The sequence below is a fragment of the Scomber japonicus genome, chromosome 9 (genome assembly GCF_027409825.1).
Source record: "Scomber japonicus isolate fScoJap1 chromosome 9, fScoJap1.pri, whole genome shotgun sequence".
Taxonomy (NCBI): domain Eukaryota; kingdom Metazoa; phylum Chordata; class Actinopteri; order Scombriformes; family Scombridae; genus Scomber; species Scomber japonicus.
This window is the reverse complement of record NC_070586.1, coordinates 36,036,508-36,060,994: the sequence shown is the minus strand read 5'-3', so window position 1 is coordinate 36,060,994 and position 24,487 is coordinate 36,036,508. Positions and strand designations below refer to the sequence as shown.

Genomic DNA, 24,487 nt, shown 5'->3' with positions numbered 1-24,487 from the left:
CTAGCTGAAGCATGCTGGTCCTATGGTGAAGCCAAACTCCTCAGTGTCTTCTTTGTTGTTGCCAAACACCGCCAGGTCCCTGAGAGGCAGCAGCTGAAGATCTTCACTCTCAAACTGAAAAACAGATTTCTGGGGTCCTGACTCCAGCTCCTCCGAGGGCTGCGGAAAAGAGAACAGTGTATGGAAAAGGTCAGTAAACAAGTGTAACTCTTTACCATTCTTTGGTGTGCCCCAAGGGTCAGTCCTGGGCCCTGTTCTGTCTACATGCTGCCACTAAATTATCATCTGCAATCTACCATCTCCAGTCTGTTTCCACTGATTTGCAGATGACAAACTTCACATGATAATCCAATCATTTGTAAATTTCATATCCAAAATGAGTGATTGGATGGCTCAAAATGTTGTGGACAAAACAGTCTACAACACACTAAAAACTGTCAGCTGTATCATTCATTTTTAAAATGCCATTGTTTTCTAAAGAGTGTGTACTTCGCTTATAAAATTCAACTCATTTCATAATTACTTTAACTTTAAAGATTTACTATGTTGTGTTTTTTTGCTTTTTTCCCCCCACAATATTAATGTTCAATTTTTTTCACTGCTGCTATTGTTCCAGTTCCTTCATCCATCTGTATCTTTTGAAGTATATTATGGTGCATGGTCTCTTAAGAAAAACTATTATATACATTAGTTATCAACACCAGTAAAATGTGCTTAAAGTTGGAGGAGCATTCCTATGGTAGCCCAGTATTAATGTAAAGTGATGTTTTGAACCAACAGTGCATTAGGCCCATGCTGCTTTGATCGAAAGCACCTCTGCCATGGTACATGGCACTGACCCGCAGTCGTCGCACTCTCTCCCTTATACCTGCCTCCCGTTGAGTCGAGACAACCTAGTTCATTTTGAGTCGATTCAATCCAGTTTCCATTTATTTACATGGCATGGGGGATGAATTGCAGATAGCCTGTGTTGTCCTCAATGCAAACACACTGTCTCCATCTAGTGGTTGAACTGTGCTATTGACAGATTTAGCCAACTGCACTACTTTCCATCTCATCCCAAATTTTTTAACATAACATTCAATGTAACATTATAGTCAATATGGCCTAGAAAAATGTTTTTTTTTGGGGAGGTAGTGCACTATAGGCCCCTCTGACACGGCCAAAGCTTGAGTTGATACTTCAACTTCTACAGAAGTATTTTTAAATCCTAGTATCTATAATTCTAACTGAGTAATGAATATGAATACTTTTGACAACTCTGCTAATTTCATATTGGTTAAGTTGTAAAACGCTGCTATTAAATTCAGCGTTGGATAAGCTATGGCCGTAGCTGTTTTAATAAAGTCAAAGTTAGAAAGACACAGCTCCTTCAATAGGAGCTTGGATCAAGTGCATGGCACAATACATGTCAATGGAGAGAATAACATATTTTGAAAAACAAATTGGATGTATTCAAAGGGATTTGGAAACCATTTAAATACTTCATTAATAGTGAAGCAGAACTTCTACGGGAAGAGAACCCAGATTAATTTATATAGTTATGGTAGACCCCAGAAGGGGATGGAGGCATGTTATATTATTTGTAACTACTTGTATGTATATTTATTTTTTATTCTCATCTATTGCTAAGGTAACATCGACTTGATTTGTATATTGTATAACATTGTCATTTGTTAAGTAAAACTTTATGCTTTAAAATCAAGAGGGAACATAAATGTTTGATGGGGGGAGGGGGTTTATGTTACAGGTATACATTGTATGAGAACGCTGGCAAATTGGATATAGTCTGTACTGTGTTGAGAGAGGGAAAAAAAAGAAAAGAAAAAAAGAAGTGAAGTTTCTGTTTTCGTTATGTTTTGCAGAGTCTGTCGCAGATCCTCGATCAGAGCTTTTATTGAAGCTCCTTGCACTACTTACAGGCAAGATGTGCTTAACGCTCATGTTGGGTCTCTCCTCCATTGCACCATCTCATGGATATTTCATTATAATCAGTGACATATTTACAATAGTTACTTGCACTGTTTTCATGTTGTAGGCTTGTCAGTGGCTGCAGCATTCAAGCCAGTGATTAATATGGAGCATGAAGCCATAATTGGTGGTTTTAAATGCCTTTACTGGCTCCTAAAGCACGAAATTGCCCACCATACAAATTATGGAGCCTTGTTGGATCTTGCCAAGCTGCTTGGCTGTGATTACTTCTCTAAACTTCAGGTAAATAATTAAAATATATATATATAAATATATGTATGTATGTGTATATATATATATATATATATATATATATATATATATATATATATATATATATATATATATATATATATATATACATACATATATATGTGTATATATATATAATGTGTGTATATATACTGTATATGTATATATATATATATATATATATATATATATATATATATATATATATATATATAATGTGTGTATATTTGGTGAAAGTTTTCAAAATACTAAGTTATGTGTCAAATTACTCACTTTTTTTTAGTTTGACAAAATAGTTGATTGAAATGTTAGATCCTGGCCATGGTTGTGGAACAACCAATTCTAGAGGCCATCCGCCTCTCTCATGTCATTGGCCTTGAGGTGGATGAGCCCACGGATATGTCCCTGACCAGGCAGCTGGATATACACATAAGGTACTTATACATACAGTCATACAAATCCAACCTTATGCTAGATAAATGAAACTAATATTTATTTTAGGTACCTGGACAGAGAAGGCCACATTTTTTTGTCAGTTTCTGAACATGGTGCCATTAAATGATGGGAGGGCAAATACCATTGTAGAGGCCATCACAATCAAAGCCATACCAATAGATCAGATTTTTGGTTTGGGGACAGATGGTGCTGCTGTGATGACAGCTAAGAACTAAATAAGTTAAATTTTATGTATAGTTCTATTTATCTCTAACTAAATAGTGATTATTGTAATATCTATTGTTAAGGATGCCAGAATGGTGTTGCCGAACAGCTGATAGACTCCTGGCCACAGCTAGTGTCTGTACACTGTGTAGCACACCGCCTTGCTCTTGTGTGTAAAGATGCAGATAATGTGCTATTCATGCGAACGTTCTAAAGGCACCCTCAGGACCTGCACATTTTTGCGCACATCACTTTAGAAACAATCGCATCATTTTCAACATTTTTTTTTTGTTTTGAAGATCATTTTCCACACTGACTGTTTTGTCTGTGTCCTTTGCTTGTTAGGAGGTAAAGGACACAAGATGGCTGTCCCAAGACATAGCCATTTTAACCCTTCAGAGGAATCTAGCTGCTGGGTTAGAACATGAACATACTCAACCCACAAGCAGTGGAGAGAGAAGATGATGACTTTGTAGGAAAGTTAACACTGCTGGCCAGAAACTTTCCCACTGTGAATGAAGGATTACTCCAGGAAAGGACCAGTTTCAAGGTGAGCAGCAGAAGCAAAATGTCAAATGAAGTTCTTAAAAATGAAAAATTCTCTTTAAAACATTTGCATAATCCTACTAGGAGAAGTCACAGTTGGAGGTGATGCAGGACCTGGCTTCTGACTTTGACGAACTGAAGCTCCTTTGCCCAAATCTGGCTCAACACTCTGCCATGAACAGGGTAATACACTGTGATTATTTTATTTTCACTTCTCTGCTAGCAGTGTATGTAGGTATACATATTCTTAATGTCATTATGTTTCAATAGATCAAGACAGACCTCAGCGGAAAAGCCTTGCTGCCTGAGGATCAAAATAAATGGACTACCAGAAAGCCCTGAGACCCAGAAGGATGACATGTAATTTGTGCCACAAAAATTAGGAGTGGCCTCTACTTTTTATTTCATATCTTACAATGTGACCAGCATTATATTGCTGTCAAATGGCTTGTGTGTGTATATATATTTTTGTATTAAAACACTGGTGTTGGACAGTATTTCAATAAATATCTTATAATAACACATGATTTCTACAATTTTCCAGTCAAGTAAGTAATCATCACTTGTACTTACCACACAGTCTTGCAGAGCCCCAAGGTAACTCTGTGTCCGAGTATCAGCCAGGAACTTCACTTCCCTCTCTGTGTGGCTCTGTCTGCTTCCCTGCTGGCATGAGTAAGTGATGTTCTGAGTGGACAACCTACTGTTCAGTCTCAGAAACCTCATCTGCACCACGTCTGCTCCTGGATACTCAAACTGTGAAGGCACAGCGGGGCGAGGCAGGGCGAGGCAGGGCGAGGCAGGGCGTGGGGGGGGGGGGGGGAGTCGCATATGAGATGTGGTTTAGAGAAATAAAACCGAAAAGGTGAATCAGACACCTACCTGGAAGCCGTCTTCAACTCTGCTCAGCCAATGAAATGACATGTCAGTGCCAGAATCCTTCAGCCAAGCTTTTACTGGAACCTGTGATGAGGTTGTTTACTTTATTAGGTGACTCTTATTGGTCATTTACACATATAAATCAAAGTTTATTTTTGACAATTCTCAAGTTCATTGGCATACATGTTCACTTTTGTCATCTCCTGTTCATTGCTCATGACAGCAGCACAATTTTAGATTTTAAGCCTGTTCATATAAGGGTTAGAAAGAGCTGCATTATTTTTTGCCCTATTAAATATATTCATACACCATTTGATCAAAGACACCGAATTTTAGGAAAATATAATGTATTTATTCTTCATGCTCACTAAATGAAAGTAAGGATTAATAATGTATCAGAAACATGAGAATATTGTACTGTGCCCAGTAAGATGTGCATAATTGGCACTTCTGAGCATAAATTAAACACTGTGCAAGTCCTGTTTACTTGTTCATGCATTCATTTATATATGAGGATAAAGTAGAGATCAGGGCATTTATTTTGAGATATAACATGCTTTAAAGATCAAAGAGGAATTCTACAATGACATTCTGCAACTTATTTTTAGTACAGCAGATGGGATAATACTTTCACTATTTTTCATACTAGCTGTTACTGTAGTCTTTGCTTTCAATTAGTTGGTATGAAAATGAAATGCTGCATGCAAAAATCCTTAAAAAGAATTACGTTTTTTAAAGACGCTTGATATTTTGTCGTATTTTGAATCTATATAGGTATACAATCGAGTATTTCTATAACCACTTACTATTAATATTCTTATGAAACTCCTGTTAATACTGCAAACATATGTCCCAAAATCTCCCTTTAAGTGCAAGTGGAACTGACAAAGTGATGGGAGGATAGTATAAATAGCAACATCCATCTAGGAGGCAATGAACTATTTTTAGACTCAAGATGAGATGACACACCTTGAAAGACTTGGGTTTAGGGTAAGGGTTAGGCATTTAGGTATAAATGTATAACAAAATAAATAAAACCTTGACAAAAAAAAAGTCCTCACTAACTATAGCTATACGAATGTGTGTGTGTGTGTGTGTGTGTGTGTGTGTGTGTGTGTGTGTGTGTGTGTGTGTGTTGCTGATACCTGAGGCTGCAGTGGAGACAGGCAGGTTTTTGGCTCTGCTGTGAAGTCACAGTAAACTTGAAAAGCATCACCTGGGCTTCCCTGGTTAGGATCGATGTAATACAACCCTGAAAGAAGAGGTAGATTCTAACTATTTATCTAATCCCACCACACAGTTTAAAATGACTGAAATTCTCCTGCCAAATCACAGGACATGTATGATGATAAACATACAGATCATGGTATAATCAAATAAAATGCACTTTATTAGTTTAGAATATCATTACTTCATCACAGATGTGGTCACACCTGTTCAAAACAGCACAGGTATCACCAACAATGTATAAAATAATCTAATCCAACTAACATCCTTAAGCCCTGTCATATATTATTTCTAGACAGTGCATAACAGTGATGTGCTGGTCTCACCGTTAGTGGAGTTGGGCTGTACGAGCCACAGCTCCAGACATGTAGTGGCTGGGTGTTGTTTGCTGCCGTCTGGAGGGTTTATGAACCAATGGAGATCTCTCTGGAGGCCTTCTAACAGAGTCTTCACCAGGTTGTAGTTGGGCTTGTCTGACATGTACATGACCTCCTGAGATATTAATTAGACAATAAAGACGATCATCACCAGGAAGAAGAATAAAGCTGATTGGAATTAAAATACATCACGATTCATGCCTCAGTCCTGTTTGTTTTGTTTCCCTTGCCCATTCTGCTTCTGCTCCTGCCTTCATCCACACATTTTCTCTTCCCTTGCCATTCTCCACCTGGTTCCCACACCCCAACCATCCTCACCTGCTTCTCATTACCTCATAAGCCCCAGAAGCTTCTATACTGATCCTGTAACATCCATTCCCTGCCAGATTGTCAATGTTACATCATGCCTAAGCCATCCCCTATCAGCTAGTTACCTTCAGCTGAGTCAGTGTGAGGTTCATTGAGGTTCCTGGGGGTCCAGGTGGGCCAGGTAGACCCTGACAAACACAATATGATTGGTGAATACATTGACTCCAGTGGACATCACACAATCTTTGTCATTCATTGGAAGAAAATTCTTGTCAAAATGTCTTGAACAGAAATGTTCACACAATATATCATTCCCTTATTCAATGAAGTCAGTCAGGATTGAATCATTTTAATGTTAATGTACTGTACATAGCTTCAATATGAAGGCATAGAGTATACTCACAGGTAAGCCTCTCTCCCCAAAGGGGCCTGGTGGTCCAGTAAATCCTTTTAGGCCCTGGTGATCACAGAAAGCCTCTATTTAGAAACTGTTTTCATTAGATTTAGCAGTGGAAGAACTTCAACCTCAAACAGAGTGGTGTTGGATTTACTCACCTTATGTCCAAACAAACCCTAAAAGCAGAAAAGCAGATTACCGATGTTAACAGTGTTGTGTACTCTATCAAATTTCTTGTTGTTCAATATTTCATTAACTGGAGATGACTTACAGGCATACCAGGCAGGCCTAGAGCACCTCGTCTGCCAGGTGGACCAATATCCCCCTGAAACAGAAGAGACTCATTATAATCAGTATCATGGCACAATTAAAAGGATCACACAGGTTTATAATAATTCTGTATGAAAATCAACTTGCAGCCATGTGAAACTTTCTTAATATGCTGGACAATGACTAAACCATCAGAGTGGATATGACATTTGTGAGTGCTTGATCCTATCAGCACGTGTAAAGTTGTACTGATGATGCAGTATATGTGTGAGAAACGTACAAGACCATTTTGGAAAGTTTAAATATGCTATAATTATTTATACTACAGTATGTTTGTGTACTGTCATATTGGAGGAAGAATAAAACAACACAAAAATCATGACAAGCTAAATATTTATTGATGTATCTCATCGTGTTAAACATGTCTGGAAGCTGTTTTTATTTTTTTATTATTTTTATTCAGTATATGCAAATATAATGAAGGGATTCAGTGTCAATCAGTAATATTAACCACAAATGTTGACAATATACTGTACCTGCCACTCTGATATATAATACTTTAATAATAGCGCTTAGCAAAAAGTAGTATACTTGAAGTTCATTTTATTAAGTATGCTTGAGTGTAAGTATAAGTATAGCAAGTATACTACGGACCATGTACTTGTAGTGTACTAGAAAGTAAACTAATTTAATACTTCTCCAGACTAAATTGGAAAATTTTTATACAAGCGCACTCATCTATATACTAATAGTGTACTAGGTTTACACTTCTAGTCCACATTTTAGTTTATTGAAGTATACTTAAAGTATAGCACAAGTACACTCTTCTATATAGTGCCATTGTACTAGTTCTATACTATATGATGTTGAACATGTAAGTTTATAACAGGGGTAATACCTCAAAGCTAAAAACATTTTTATTCTGCTAAATGAAATGTAAGCACAAGTCAATGACTTGACCTTATTCTGTACTTGGATCAAGATATACTAAGCATTAGTACTTTGTGGCAGAAAGAAGTAAAAAGTACACTAAAGTACAAGTATAAGCTTTAGTATAAAAGTATAAGTGTAAGTCTTAGTATTAATGTACTTAGTCATAGACTTTTCTTTATACTTTTCAGTATAAGCCAAGTATACTTGACTATACTATTCTTAAGTATATAAAATATAGTATGTAAAAAGTAAACTTCAAGTATACTGCCTCAGTTGTAGTATAAAATAAGTATACTCGTAGTACACTTGAATAAACTACTTTTTAGGGAGATACGTGTTTTTTTACATTTAGAGCTCAATAAAAGATCAGATTATAATTTTAGATGATGGAAATCCAGCATTTAGTTTGAATGATTTGAATACATATTATTTCTTACACTGGACTGTCAGTTAGTACTGTGCTTACTGGCAGCTGAGGTCAATCATTATTAAATGGGAAGGATGTTCACCTGCTCTCCCTTTTGACCTGATTTGCCTGGCTCTCCAATGGTGCCTTGTACTCCCTAAGACAACAAAGGAAGGCTTTATCGAGCACACGTGAAAGAGCCACAAGTGGTTATATATCTACATCATTCATCATTCATCTCACCTTTAACCCTTCTCCACCAGGAGAGCCAGGTGGTCCTAGAACTCCTGGTTCCCCCTGCATTGTGGGAAATAAAGAATGTACTGAATGTGTACAGCAGCCTCTACAGGTGGATGACTAGAATCAGTCTAAAGACCTACCTTGATACCTGCTCTACCCGTTTCACCCTTTTCTCCACGAGCACCAGCTTCACCCTTTTGGGAATGATTAGAAGAGAAGAGATGAATATGTGATTCAAAAGGAGGGAGAGAGGGAAAGAGAGGACAAACAGGGAAGGGATTATAAGGTACACTAATGGTCATGCTGAATGATTTCACTTAATTCAAAACACTGGTAACACTTTTTTTTTTTTACATGTCCCCTAATTTTATACTGATTTCCTGGAAATTCTTTGAGTAATTAGCAGGTATTTAATGGTTAATATTTATGACGTTTTACAGAGTGTGGTGCAATTTAGTACAAATTATAAGAAAAGAAATGAAAAAAGTGTTACATTGATTTAGTTGGTAAGTCACCACTCAGTAAAGGCTATTTGTGCTCATATGTAGATGTTCTTTTTTTAAATGTCTTAATAAAACTATTTTTCAGTGAATGTCCTAGTAGTAGCTGGTGTGTAACTGTTAATTCTAATGTAGAATGTATGTCCTTATTATAGAGCTTTTTAGAAACAAACATCCACTGCAAATCAAACTACACACTGAAAATTAATTATTTCTTGTCAGTTTAAGAAAAATGACCAACCTAACACTATTTAAAGTTGTTTCTCATCATTTGTACCAAATTGCTCCACGTCTCTGTACAATGTCCTAAAAATGAATTGTCAAATATCTGCAAATGACTTTTACTAATTCAATTTCCATGTAATTAGTTGATAATTAAAGGACCTGTAAAAGAAAGCCTTGACAAAAGGGGCAATCTGAGGTAAACAAGTCACAAATAATTCATTTAAACACATAGAAACAAAAATGGTCATGTAAAGAAGGCAGCAAATCTATAACAATATCCAACACCATGACTCAAAACAAAGTAGTTATAGAAAACCTGATGAGGATAGAAACAACTTACATATGTGCCATGTCTCCCTGAAAGACCATATGGACCCAAATCTCCCATCATTCCCTGCAGGATCAGAGAAAAACTGAGATTGGATTAAATGTAACAGTAATCTGAAGTATGTTTCAGAAGAAGGTTAAAGCTGATACAGACATTCAGAGTCAAACACCACAACAGACCTTTTCACCTCGCTTGCCTCTTAGACCTCTATTTCCAGCTTTTCCTTTTTTCCCCTTTACAAAGGAACAAAATTATACTTAAGTATGAATTCCAGTTGACATTAACTTTAGATGCTAGGTGAGTCATCCTACCTTCTTCCCAATGCGTCCATCCTTTCCTGGAAGTCCACTTTTACCATCTTCCCCCTGAAAAAAACCTAATGAAATCATTACAGGTTCCAGACACTCATAAATAAATTCATATTATTGATAAATTGATAGCATCCCCACTAGGGTAGTGGGGAGGCTATTTGCTGCGGATCCACTGCAAATCATAGCAGCGGGTTGGCTAGCGCCCCCTGCAGTCTGAACAGCATCAGAGGAACACTGATTTTTAACATAAAACTGCTTTATTTATTTATTATAGAATGGGAGAGAGGAGGAATGAACACCAGTGATGGAGAGGAAACTACAAGCATGAAGGAAGGTAGTTGCACATTTGTAGCCACCATGGAACATGTCACCCAGTACAGCAGTGACTCACACATGGGTTTTTAATCAATATACAAACAGACATGACATACATGAGCTGACCTTTTGACCTTTTAGTCCTTTCACTCCCTCCTGTCCAGGTCTACCCTTTGGTCCCTGAAGTGAATACAACAAAGGAAGCATGATGTATACAGAATATGCATGTATGTGCAATGTATCATGTCAGTGTATGTGTGTGTGTGTGTGTGTGTGTGTGTGTGTGTGTGTGTGTGTGTTTCATGAGGTAACACTGACCTGAGGTCCTGGAGGACCAACAAGACCATCAGGTCCCATCTCACCCTCTGTCCCCTGAAGAATGGAAACAAAGGTGTATAAAGTATGTTAGGGCTGAACAATACTGACACTGACGTATTGTTTAGTAATATTAAGTCAAAGTATGTCACAACATTTAGACCATATTTCCCATAAACCCTGTTGCCTTTTAGGCCATTATCTTCATTCTGGCATATTCTGTAACAAGGCTGTTCTGCCTAAGTTTAATAACTTCAATTTCACTTTTATATGGAATTTACTTTATATGCCTCTAATTGAAAGTAATAATGGCGTTTATGAATGTTACAATGCATACAAAGTGCAAAAACTTTAAAATGGCTAAATGTGCAAAAAAGGTGCTGGCTGAGATAATAATACTTTATATAAGAACACATTTATATGCTGAATGATCTTCTCTGATTGAAGGCACTTTTCACATAGAGCAGGTTTAGACTGTACTCTTTAATTTATTCAAAGAAACCCAACATTTCCACATGAGCAGCACTTGGTGACAGCAGCAAGGAAAAACGTTCACTTTAATGGGAAGAAACCTCAGGCAAGGAAGTGCTGGATTCAACAAAGCTTTCTTAGGAAAGATTTTTTTCCCTCTCTGCAGCCAATAAACTATTTTCACAGTTGACATTTCAACTTGTCAAAGCAGGAAAGGCAGAGGTGGATTTAATAACATGAATAGCTTAATGGGACACATAATACCACTGTTTAATATTATGTATAACTGTGCTTTTCCTGCTTTGACAAGTTACAACGTCTGCCATTGCAAGGCTCTGTACCAATTTGATACTTTGCAAATATTGAACCTCCCTTATTTCCTCAAGTGAGTGAGCTAGCATGTTGTTTATTCATATTGCTGTTAATGCTCTTGCTCCACGGTTATCATGGATTTCATCATTCCTTAGAGGAACTGCACTATTAACAAGCTAAGATGAAGCACATATTATAAATGGAGGGCTTGTCTATAAATTGGTTTTCAGATCCTTTTTAAAACAATATACACTGCTGACCAGCCTGATGTCTAGAAGATTCTTTATGTGACCCAGAAACCAGGGTTTGAGCAGGTCCTGGTCTTACCTCTGGTCCTGTTAATCCTGTAGGTCCTTTACTTCCTGTCTCACCATCAGCACCCTGCAAACACAAAGATGAACCATCACTACCAATTATTCCTCATGTAAAAAATCAATATCTGCCACCATGCTGTGTACGGAGCTACATTCTCTCTTTATCCATCTCAGAACAGCTGGAATTCTCACCGGCTCTCCTGACTCCCCTTTGTTTCCAGGCTCTCCTCTCAGGCCCGTGGGTCCAGAAAAACCTTTCATACCAGGCTCACCTGGTCTTCCAGCAATCCCTGCAGGCCCCTGAAGGTTAAAAATATCAAAAGTAATGATAGGATAACAAGCGCTAAAAGAGAACGTCATTTGCAGGTAGAGTGGCTTATTAATGTAGGATTAATTGACCATGAAATAAAATCAAAGGGGAAAATCAAGAAGAGTTAGTAACTACTTACCACTGGTCCAGGCTTTCCCATGTCACCTTTTACACCTCTGCCTCCTGCCACCCCCTATCATTAGACAGCACATAGTGTGAAGGTAATCAAGACAACATTGGTATTAGATCAGCTTTATGTGACAATCATTAGCAGTAGTGGTGTCCTACCTTGAGACCTGGTGTTCCTGGATTTCCAGTCAAACCAGCAGGACCTTTGTCCCCCTGTAGAGAGGACCAAACCAATTCATTACAACTTTTTAAATTCTCAAACATTTTGATGCTGTCCACTTAAAAGATACAGATAGAGTTCTGTCAACCTTTAGCAGTTTTTTAAAGTATCATCTCTGGGGCCTATTAGCATTAACCACTTATTTACTCCCTCCATTTAAGACTTAACCTTTACTCTCTGGAGGAGACTAGGTATCAACTGTTTCAAGGACCACTATGATGGTGATATATGTTTTCTTATATTTAGTCTTCAGGTCTGTCACTTTGTACGTACAAAGTTAGATTTCTTTCCCAGGTCGCCAGAAGAATCAAAATTGGAGAGCCTTTTCAAACTATCTCCAAAAGCGGATGGGGCTTATATCTGAAGTTTCTAAAAACACCATGTCCAACTAAAAGTGGTGCACAGAGCCGAGAGCTTCAGTAAATCTCAATTTCCTGATCCTTTAACCAAACCACTCACATATGTCCTGGTTTTGCCCAAAGTTGGGAACATTTGGTCCCTGATTTTTGATGTAGGCTTGACTACAACAGCTTACAGTCTTGCTCCCTACTGGCTATGTATGGGTTGCCAGTGGAGCCCCTCCCTTACAAATCCAAAGAGGCTGACATGATTGCTTTCACAAAACACTCTTAGCAAGGCAAATAATTTATTAGCCAGCAACATTATTGTGGAGTGAAGATTACAACTGCGTAACGTCCAAAATGACAGCCTTATATTTGAAGATTCTCATTTTTGCATCGATTTTCTTTCTTGCTGGGTTGCATGTAGATTTACTGCTGGGACAAAACATCTGCCATAAACTTTCAACTACAGTACAACAACAAAGATACCCACTAGATTGTCCAAACTCTAAACTCTCTAACTATGGATGTAAGGAGTGATTACAGTGAACCATTGTTATTTCAACATACATGTGGCATGTGAGACTGACTCGAAAAAAAAATGAGAATGTATCCTTTAAAACATTAACATTAAGACCAATGTGTTGTTTCAGGATGTGTTTTCTTTGTTTGACTCTAGAGTTGTAGAATAAGCAGTGAGATGGTCTACCTTTTGTCCTGGTGGCCCATCAGGCCCCTGAATCCCAAAAATACCTGGAAACCCCTGAAATACATGCACAGCAATTACCAGAAATGTAAAGATACCAAATGGCACTATGACAATAATTCAACACAGTCATACATATCAAGTGTAGTATGTAGAAGGAAACATTACTCACTCGTAGTCCTAATAAGCCTGATATTCCAACTTTTCCCACCAGGCCTCCCTGCGCCTGAAAGAAGAATCTGGCAGTGAGAACAAGTATTGGACAGTGGATAGACATGTGGTGATATAGATAGGTGGACTGACGGATAGAAATTTACCATTAACCCGGCATAACCCTTTTCTCCTTTTAACCCTCTTGGCCCTCGTGTTCCTGGGACCCCTAGGGGCCCCTCTGATCCTAATAAGCCATGATTTCCCACATCTCCCTGTGAAAAACAATTTATGATAAGTGATGTGAGCAGTAAAAGGTAATAACTGTCTCAAACAAGCAAAAAAAAAAAAAAAACAATGCTGAAATGGAAATGACCTTTGCTCCTTTAGCACCTAGATTCCCACGAATGCCAGACTCTCCAAAATCTCCCTGCACAAAGAAACACAATGAAGAAAAGAAAAGCACAAATCTTTCTACCAGTGGCTGAATAAAATGGTTGCATAGAATGACATTACATCTTACCTCTTTACCCCTCTGCCCAGGCTTACCCTTCAGCCCCTGGGAACCCTGAAGTCCTGGCTCTCCCTTTGGTCCCTTAGGCCCTGGTTGTCCCCGGGGACCTGGAGCTCCCTGTTTTCCCAAGATGGTAACATTGTTTGACAGTTGTCAAATATTGTCTGCAGTGGTTATCTGAGTTATTTCATCTGTTGCTCAGTGTATTTTTTCAGTGTATTTGTATTCAGCTTATATGAATAACTGCCCTGTAAGTACAAACCTAATACAATAAAACATAGCTGATAATGTCCCTGCCTATTTCAAGAATTTTCTAAATATATTTCATTCAAATATATATACATATTTATTTATTTTTTTATTTTTTTCAAAAGTTTAACTACTGGAAACAAGATATGCCGTATTGACTGTAAAGTATATGTGGCACTGGAGACTTCACTTATATGGACCATAACTGGCTCCAAACTGTCACAAATCATGCTCGTGGATACACGTGTGAGCATGAAATCTTTCCTTCTTCATCCGATGAATATGAAAACAAACTCTGCACATACATCATACTGCAAAGTGAAGATAACAACATCCAACTGAAGGAACGAGAAGCAAAACAGATTTGTGATCGGAAGACATGCTTTAATTCAGATTTTTTAATCAGAAAGTTAAACAATTCCTTTTCAAAACAGTTGATGAGATTTGGAGTCTACATCCGTGTAATCCAGTTGAGAACACATTGTCATTTACAGGACCTTTTGTGTCACTCTCCATTGCTGTCACTGCTGCATGTCTATCCATGTGATTATGATTGCAATGGCATAGCACATTTTTATTTCTCTGGTTTGAGATCATGAGTGACCCCCTCCCCCCCCACCAACTACCTATCAGCTATTAGCAACAAAATGACAATCTGAAAATATGGCCCATTATCCAACTTGTGTGTGATAAGAGGTGTAGAACACAGTGAGGCCAGTGAAACACTGCTTAGTTACTCATTACTCATATTAAAACATGATATATAATGTGTGATTTTTACAAAATAATAAATTCAGTAACTGTTACAGACCTGGTCACCTTTTGTTCCAGGAATCCCTTCTTCACCAGCTGGCCCTGGAGGACCCTAGCATGACAATCATACCTATCAATAATATGGTGGAATCTATCACACTGTTCCTGATTATTATAGAACTGTATTTGAGGATAATTCAATAAAAAAACTGCATTATATTTGAATAATTTCAGAACACTTCAAATGTTTCTGAATGTATTGTATCATATTGTAACTGATGCTGACTGACCTTCTGTCCGTTCAGACCTGGAGCACCAGCGTCACCAGCAGGACCCGCTATTCCCTACAAAACAATACACAGTTAATCACTGCTTAAATGATTCTTTCTCAGCTTGGGCTCATTTGGTTTTGTGAAGGCTAGATATTTTAAAGGCATATTTGACATATTCAGTATAATCAGTTACCTGCTCTCCTTTCTCTCCAGCCTGACCCATCAGTCCAGCAGTCCCTGGTGTTCCCTGATCAGAGGAAACAGTGATCTTGCACCACATATACAGTAAACCATACAGCATGACAGTGTTATCAATATACCACATGCTTTATGGAGGAAAGCGTCACAGAGTTTTAGGTTTTTTGTTTTTTAAAATATGGAATGGAGAGAAAGGTGAAAAGTACCCACTCACTGGAAACCCTCTAGGTCCGACCGACCCTAATGGCCCTGGAGGCCCTTGGCTCCCAATGGAACCAGGACTCCCCATGCCACCTTGTGGTCCTTGCTTGCCTGGAGGACCCTGAAAACATTGAACATTGACATTTGCCCCGGTTTACAACAAGGTAAGAAGGGTTTTAAATTTATTTACAATAATCCAGCCTACAAGTAACAAATGAGTGGACTAGATTTGCAATATTACGCAGATGAAAAAAGGCAGTCTATGAAATTTGTTTTATGTGGGAATTAAAGGACAAAATCCTGATCAAATATAACTCCTAGGTTCCTTACAGTTCAGTAGAAGAAAAGGTCTTTTGGAGTTTATTTAACTGATTGGATTCACTTAGCGTCATTAATAAGATATAATTGGGTATCATCCGCATTACAGTGAACATTTGTGGAGTGTAAGCTGGTGAAACTGCAGTTCTTTTACTGCCAATTTACATAGTTGTACTAAAGACATATTGATCATATCTGGTAAAGAAGTGCTAACTGAGGGAAAGACTTCCTTAAGCAGTCTAGTTGGGATGAAATCTAAGAGATAGGTTTATGGTTTGGATGACGTTATCATTGCATATAATTCAGTAAGGTCATTTGGAGAAAAACAGTCTGACGCATTCTTCATGACAACCAAGTTTCAGTCAGAGGTAATATTAATTTTTTATTAGATTTTCATGTATAACTCCTCTTCTGTTTATAGCTGATATCAGACTGTTCATAGATCATAGATACAGTATACTGTGCTGCATATGTGAGGTGTCGGTTATTTCAAGACTGTTTATGTTTATTATTGTTGGTATCTCATATTGTGAATTTAGAGACCCCCCTGATTTTGTGTGTAATTCTGTTCATTTAATGGTTTAATTTACAATGCATTTAGTTCATTGATGAGTTGCGCGCTATTTGAGTTCCGCCACCAGGTAATGCTGTTGATGCAACAAGAGACAATTTGTTTAATGCGCTAAGAGAAGCAGAAGAAGAAAACGCAGTTCAAAGTTGTTGTTACCAGCGTGAGAGCTTACATGCTAGTTGCTTTAGCAGCTAAAGACACACAGGTGGACTGTAAAGTTATTATTTCCTACTTGATGTTGTGGAAAATTTATAGAAGACACTGTGAGAGACAGTCCGTCTTGTGAATTAATCCTAGGCTGCAACACATATGGTATATTTTCTGTAGGAGCTACTCACTGATGCTCCCTGAATGCCTTTGGGCCCCAACTCTCCTTGACGACCCTGAAAGAAAAGATTACAGTTAAAGTTAGGACATCCTCTCACATTATGATGGTTGATGATGTGTGATCAAAGTTTAGTTTAGAGTCTAAAAGAGTCCTGTCCAGTCACCTGTGGTCCTGGAGACCCTCTCTCACCAGGAGGGCCCTGCAATCCCTGAGAAGACAGTGTATCAATATACTGCAGACTACAATCAAGATCAACCAAATGCCTACACATAACAGTGTGTGGTGGAAAGACTGTGTATGGAGGACAAACAGGCATACATGTATATGTGTGTGTGCACATGATTCAAATCCAGCTTCATCAAACACAACTTACAGGAGGTCCTGTCTTTCCTCGGATGCCAGGAAGGCCTCTGACACCAGCAACTCCCTGCGGAACAGTCAAGAGTTACTTTGACAGGAACTTTGTGATTGATTTTATTTCCCCTTCTAAAACCCTCCTGAGTACAATCTTAAAAGGTGTGACTTCAGATGTAACCTCCTTTATAATCATCAACATTTTCATCAGTAACTGTAACAGATTGCACATTTATTTTCTAATTAAATTATGAAACCGCTACATGTAACGAGTTACTCTCCAACACTGTGGATATTTGTAGTTACTTTTTCAATTGTCCATTTAATAATCAGTATACTAGTGCAGTGCCCGTGCAAAATCAGTTTTTTGTTTTGTTTTTTTACTACAAAGTAGCCTGGGCTATTCGATTTAGTTTCATCCATTCATTTTTTGAGGGTCTGAAGTGTATTTCACATTTTAGCTACCAAAGCTCCGCTGCCTTATACCCTCTAAGCCCAATTTCCACCAGGAGCGCCGCGGCAGGTCTAGCTCTCTGCGCCACAACGTTATCAATCCGCAGCATTTCTATATTTGATGGAGCAGTTTCAAAAGCTTGTCAAGCTCAGAGCAGATTGCACCAGACAGGAAGTCAGACACAGAATCGGCATAATAAAACTTCCGTATTTCAAAATAAAACAACCCATGCAGCCTACAGATTGTATTTCAGCAACAAACCCAAATAAAACAGACAGATAAAGAAACAATCTAGCTACATAGCTTACTGACACACGAGATAAGCACAAAAATCAAATAAAAAGACCAAATAAACTAAATTTGATCAAGTTAACACAATCGGGCCTTTTAGTTGTGCTGCTACTACAGTAAACACGGTAACCTAAAGGCACTTGTTCATATTTTATTGGACTGCCGCAATTACTGTATTAACAGTGCAACTTCATTTTAAAAGGCAAATTTCTCTCCCAGAACAAGCTCCGTCCTCTGCCCGATGTGAGTTAACACCAGGCGGAGGACAGAGCTGAACCGTGGCGCAGGCGTTTCGCGCCGCTGACGGACCAGTGGAAATCCTGGTAACTCTGGTCCTGCTCTGTGCTCAGTGTGTGAGAGGGGGAGGGGCCAGCGGCCAGAGCGGCAGCAGCAAATGTGTGCTTCTTTTACAACTTCTTTTACGACATATTTATCTATATCTTTTACATTTCTTATCCAAACAACGTCAAACTTGGCACTGCACTTACTCATGCCCGTAGCAAGACACCTGTCACGTTTGAAATCAATCGGATGAACGGTTCGAGAGATATGCGAATAAAAGACAGACAGACAGACAGACGTTCCTGTCTTTTTAGCTATGCTTTTTAATATAGATAGAAGATCAGTAGATCATCAGACATCTGTATTTACTATTTAGATTATTGTGAATCTTTTTCAGCTAGCTCTGTCACCATGACGACCTGACATCATCTTATGTTATGACATCATACCAAATGACATTATGACATCATACATTATGACATCATATGTCAAAAGTTTTAGGACCACGTCACTTTGTGAGTACAGAACACCAGACCAGTTCCTGATTGACTTATCAAGAAGAGTTTTAGAAAAAGTTCAGAAAGTGTTTCATATAACAGGATTCCTATTGTAAAATGGCGAGTTCCAGTTGTTTTGTTGCTTCTGACATTAACAGAAACCCAGAGATGTTCTCTTCTAAACAGGACAAGAGGAGGCTCTGTGGAGGAAGATCTGCTGTGAAAAGGTCCTACACAGAAATAACACAGGACAGCCGCAGAACTGCACAGCTCTCTTCTCCTCAGAGGAAGAAGATAAAAATCTGCAAGAGAAGACTTGCCATGAAAAGGCCCTTCTCTGAAGTGTCACAAGATGACCACAGAGACCCAGAGATGTCCTCCCCAGAGAGGAAGAGAAGGAGGATTACCACCGACACAGAGGAGAAAGTCATAGTACTGCCAAGTACCTCCAAAGAGACTCCTCGCACTGTGGCTAAGGTATCTTCAAGAGGAACCAGACCCTGTACGGTGACATCCAGAGTGTCAAACATCTGGATCATCGGCGACAGTTACATTCGTCGAGGGGAGGAAGCAGCCAAGAAAGTATACGGCAGGAATCTTGGACTTCATGCCAACATTCAATGGTTTGGTAAAGGAGGGATGCGTTGGGGTGGTGTTCTTCCTCGTTTTTATGCTGAGTTAGCCAACCAGAGTCCTCCAGACATTTTAGTGGTCCATGCCGGTGGCAACGACCTTGGACTGATGTCCCCCAAGAAACTGGCATTCCTGATGCAGAGCGATTTACAGCAGCTGCGTGCACAGTTTCTCTCCATGCAGATAGCTTTTTCCTGCATCAGTGAGCGGCAGCAGTGGAGATATGGAAAACCTGTGCAGATAAATAATGACAGGAAGTCTGTCAACAGGTTCATGAAGAAGAACGTTGACTACATGGGAGGTGAATTCATCGAACATCTCTACCTGAAGTTCTACAACAAGAACACATTTCTGCCTGATGGAGTGCACCTGACCACAGCTGGAAACCAGGTGTTTCTGACCAGCATCCAGAGCACGTTGGACAAGATTCTACAGAGGTCTTCTACAGAGCAGTGACTGTAAATGTTACTGTTGTCTGTATTTATGAAATAAATGTTGAAAAGTGAATTAAAAAGGATTCTGTAAAGTGGTATAATATCTGTATGGGACAATAAGTTCATAATTAAGTGTTCATCATTTTCACATTATTAAACATCTCTGCAGGTCAATCTGTCATTACATTTGAACTCAAAATATAAATCATGTATATCAAACCTCTCAAACACTCATTTAAGAAATATTACAGTCAAATATTCTATATGACATTATTAGTTCAATGATTAATGTGTCAGTGTTAGAGCAGCATGTTACTGTTGTAGCTGCTGGAGGTGGAGCCAGTTTGAACTACTTCATATACATTTAGCTAGTTAGTCTGCTAGAGTTAGATGATTCATGAGTTCTGATACAATGCTGGTTTTCAGTTTTGTTAACATTTTTCTCTGATCTTTGATTTTTGTTGAATTAATTAATTAATTTCTAAAACATTTATTGAAATTAAATCATGTGAGACATTCAGAGGGGAAATGTCTTTTTAGTGGAGCTGCTAACAACTCATAGACATCTTAAACATGACAGAGACACAACTACACACTGATTTAATACCTGAGCGTTTTTCCACCAATGAATTCCAATGCATACATCATGTGATTTAGAGTTTAGTGAGCATATTCCCAATGATAGTAGTAATTTTAAAAAAAAAATCAATTTTGAATGAATGGGAAATGTTCATTCAAAATTACAATAGTTTTGCATCCTGACTGACAGATGTGGAGTCATATAACTCTAATTTATGGGATCATTAACAGAAACAAGCGTTCTTATCATGGACACAACCCTTTGTTTTTGTTTCATTATGGAATCTACATTTGCAATTAGTACACTCAAATCAATGATGGAGGATAAAAACAGTGTAGTGCACTACTGTATGTACTAAAATATGGAGTGATTTCAGGCATGTGTGAGATTGATCAAACCCATCATATAGATACATTTGTGGGGTTTTGTGTGTAATTTGGTTCATTTAATGGTTTAATTTACATTGCAGTTGGTTCATTCATGAGTTAAACCTTGCATAAATTCCGTCATGTCTATGGTTTACATATATATACATATATATGTATGTATAAATGATTTATTTAGCAGCTGAGGAAATATACTGGTGGACTGTCGCCGCTCGCTTTGTCACTTCCACGTCGCTTCCAGTATTTGGTACATTCCCTTTCCGGGAAGATTGTATCATTTGTAAATTTGTTTCAAGACTAGTAAAAGTCTTTGGCATCTTGTCAATTTGTTTTCTAAAAAGTAAATTAGTTTTGTCCTTTGTAAAAGTGTTTCACACTTTGTAATGTTGTTCTGCACTTCCCAGCCACCGTGCTTTTATAACTAGTGCAATGCTTTTTTTTCTTCTTATTTTATGTCTTTTATATAAACAGCAAAAAAAGTAAGGACATTTGTGTTTGGTAGATTATTTCTTTGTTATAACAATGCTTCTTGGCAATAAATCTTATTGATTAATAAATAACTGTTGGTAAGCCTGTTTATTTCCCTTTTAAATGGAGCCACATTTGTAAGGAACATGCATTTGTGGGATGAGTATGTGGGTTACATCCATGAAAAATGTGTCAAATCTTCTCTGCTGTCTTTGGTGGAGGCAGTGTGATGGTGTGAGGCAGCATCTCTCTCACTGGAAAAATGAGGCTTGTCATCATTGGAGGCAATCTCAATGCAGAACGATATCAAGATGAAATTCTGCATCCAGTGGCAATACCATATCTCCACAGTCTGAGACCGAACTCTATCCTCCAAGATGACAGAGCAGGGTTTATCAGAGACTACTTCCACAATTTGGGAGTGGAGAGGATGGAACGGCCTGCCAGCAGTCCTGACCTCAACCCCATTGAACACTTGTGGGATCAGCTTGGGCGTGCTGTTGGTGCCAGAATGACCAGCACAACCATGTTGGCTGACTTGTGACAATTGCTGGTTGAAGAATGGGATGCCATCCCACAGCAGTGTGTAGGCTAACCAGGCAGGTGACCAGCATGATAAGGAGCTGCCAGGGTGTTGTGCCTGTGTATGGTTCCTACACACCTCCTGTTAAATTAATGAATTGTTAAATTTCGCAATATGTCTTGTTTCTTCAGACTTCAGTCATCCAATCCACCAAACAACACCAACCAAGATGGCATCATGCATCTGAACCCTGGATATACATCTGGTTTTCATAGTTTTTGATGTGTCAGGATAGAAACACACAGCACTCACTTCAGATTTTGTATGAGGTTTAAGTTGAAGAAGTAAAGTCAGCTTGACATCAGCAGCTTTTTATCTGACGCTGCAGTCAGATGCATCTCCTGACTTTCATGGTGATAAGTGCAGGAAGCGTGCTGCTTGACATTTAGCTCTGACATGACCTGAAAGGAACTTTACATGGCACAGGCTTTTAATGTGCACAGCAGGGTAGATAGTCAGTGACGGACCGGGATCAAAAAATGTCCCCAGCACTTGAGACATGGCCTGTTAAATATTAAAATATGTGGAAAAAACCTTCCTGAGTAAAATCTTAAAGGTGTGACTTCAGATGTAACCGCCTTTGTAATCATCAACATTTTCATCAGTAACTGTAACTGTAAGTAGTAAGTTACTCCCCAACACTATATATATGTATATATATGTATATGTATATGTACTATATGTAGTTGCTATACACATAATTTATATACGGCATGTATGAATATATGAATAGGAACCATGCCTTACCCTTTGCCCCATGTGACCTGGTCTCCCAGTTACACCCACAGCTCCTGGGTAACCCTGTACAGATGTTAAGATATATGTTTACATGTCATTTCAGATCGCTGCTACTAATCTTTGGGGTAAGATTCAAGATTCCATTTATGGTCCTAGAAATTGTTAGTATTTTAACAAACAGTCTTTTAATTAAGTACTGGAAAGTATTTATATTTATTTTGAATTATATGTATTGGCCATTTCAATTTCGCAATATTCTTTTTTGCATAAACTGTGTTTATGTGGAACCTAATGAGATTAAACCAACTAAGAAAAACTGGAAAAATCTTTTATGCTCAAGTGTGTTTAATACAATAAAGAAAACTAACACAACACATGGATTTTAAGATCAACAAAAATAAAACTCGTAACCTCGGTTTACTTTCAGACACTTTGTTACTTTGGCTACTTTGAAGTTTAAAAAGAAACTTATGTTCAAGTCAATTCAAAAACAAAACTCATATATGATATAATACGCAACACTCCTTACAAACATCTTAACTCTGTTTTAGCCAGTATGGTTGCCAAACAATTCATAAAGGTTACTTACATACATGCCCACTGGCCCCTGGGGGCCCACCAACCCTTGTTTCCCTGTGAAGCCCTAAAAAAGAGACATTACAATAAAATATTCATGTGTTTATAATAAAAACCTACAAATCATTAAAACCAATAACTTCAATTCAATATTAACTGTATTTAGTCTTTATTGCTGCAGTCAACCAGAATCATGCAATTTAGTTTGTGTCAAAAATCATTATATCAACATAAAAATGTAGCTGAATCATCACCTTCACCCCAGCTGGTCCAGGAATCCCATCTTGACCTGGCTTTCCTGGAGGACCCTGTAAGAGTCACAATGATTTCTGTCATTCCTGTTTCAATCTGAGAATCAGCTCATTGGTATGAGATTATGGTGAGATGTGACAAGACTGTGTTGGCCTACCAGAGCTCCTGGAGAACCTGCCTGCCCTGCTTCACCAGCCACACCTGGAAATCCCTTCATGTAAACACAGATCAGTGTGATTTTTTTAACTTACTAAGCACAGCACCCATCACTGCAAGACTTATTGTCACATTGTTGCATTTGAAGAGGTTTTAGAGGCATGTAGAGGTACATCTCAATAAAATAAAAGATTAGTTAGAACAAAGAGGCAGATATAGATGACTAACTTTCTTGTCTGTGTGTGTATCCTAATGCTGTGTCAACCCTCAATAATGCATGCCGATTTGATTTCTATCTTCCATAGTAATGATGCTGCTCTTATGTTATGATGTACATATTTGAAGGCTCAGCATAAAGAGAAGTTTCATAAGAATCATCAATTGTGATACAGTCAAATGTCTGACTCTGAATGTGGTTGAAGTGTACATCACTCATGTCTTTTCCACAAAAAAGGTCAGTTATCTACTTTAAATGTTTAAATTTCCTCCACTTTCACTGAACACAGTCTGGCAATGTTTCAATCTTAATTCGGAGCTGCCAGGTAGAAATGGTCTCTACAGGAATTTCCAGGACCTATTATTATAGTATATATTATAGTCTAATTGGCACAGATAGAATCTCTGGTGAAACAGCTTGGGCTAAACCCTGCTTCCCCCTCCTGAATAGCCTGATGGTTTGTGAGAACTTCTTTGAGTCCAACCTAAAGTCCCACTCCAAGGCCTCGCCCAACTCCTCCCACATCAAGTTTTTTGCTTCAGCATACACCTGAGCTGAGCTTTTAGCCCTTTAGTACCCATCTGCTGCTTCACAGAGCTAGTCACACCTGAAAAGCGTCCTTCTACAGCTTGACAGACCACCGTCCACCAGCAGACCACCGTACACCAGCAGGTGTAAAGGAGAAAATATTTATAGGAAATTGGCAACATATATTGGTTTATGTCTGCTCCTGTGAAGCTATTCTGTAACTTTTTGTTTCTCGCTTTG

General features: G+C 38.3%; 1 protein-coding gene across 1 annotated transcript; it reads right to left on the bottom strand.

The window, feature by feature from the left end:
• On the bottom strand, positions 1 to 17,735 carry LOC128364995 (collagen alpha-1(V) chain-like). Its single transcript, XM_053325613.1, has 31 exons — positions 17,638 to 17,735; positions 17,192 to 17,245; positions 16,982 to 17,057; positions 16,829 to 16,873; positions 15,615 to 15,722; positions 15,396 to 15,449; positions 15,221 to 15,274; positions 13,938 to 14,045; positions 13,791 to 13,844; positions 13,582 to 13,689; positions 13,437 to 13,490; positions 13,268 to 13,321; positions 12,157 to 12,210; positions 12,008 to 12,061; positions 11,751 to 11,858; positions 11,572 to 11,625; positions 10,465 to 10,518; positions 10,273 to 10,326; positions 9,832 to 9,885; positions 9,533 to 9,586; positions 8,608 to 8,661; positions 8,471 to 8,524; positions 8,331 to 8,384; positions 6,890 to 6,943; positions 6,777 to 6,794; positions 6,625 to 6,678; positions 6,347 to 6,409; positions 5,862 to 6,027; positions 5,454 to 5,560; positions 4,003 to 4,185; positions 1 to 159 (listed from the first exon to the last, which is right to left on the bottom strand). The coding sequence occupies exons 1-31, from the start codon at positions 17,733 to 17,735 to the stop codon at positions 1 to 3; spliced, it is 2,319 nt and encodes a 772-aa protein (XP_053181588.1).
• Positions 17,736 to 24,487: the final 6,752 nt, after the last annotated feature.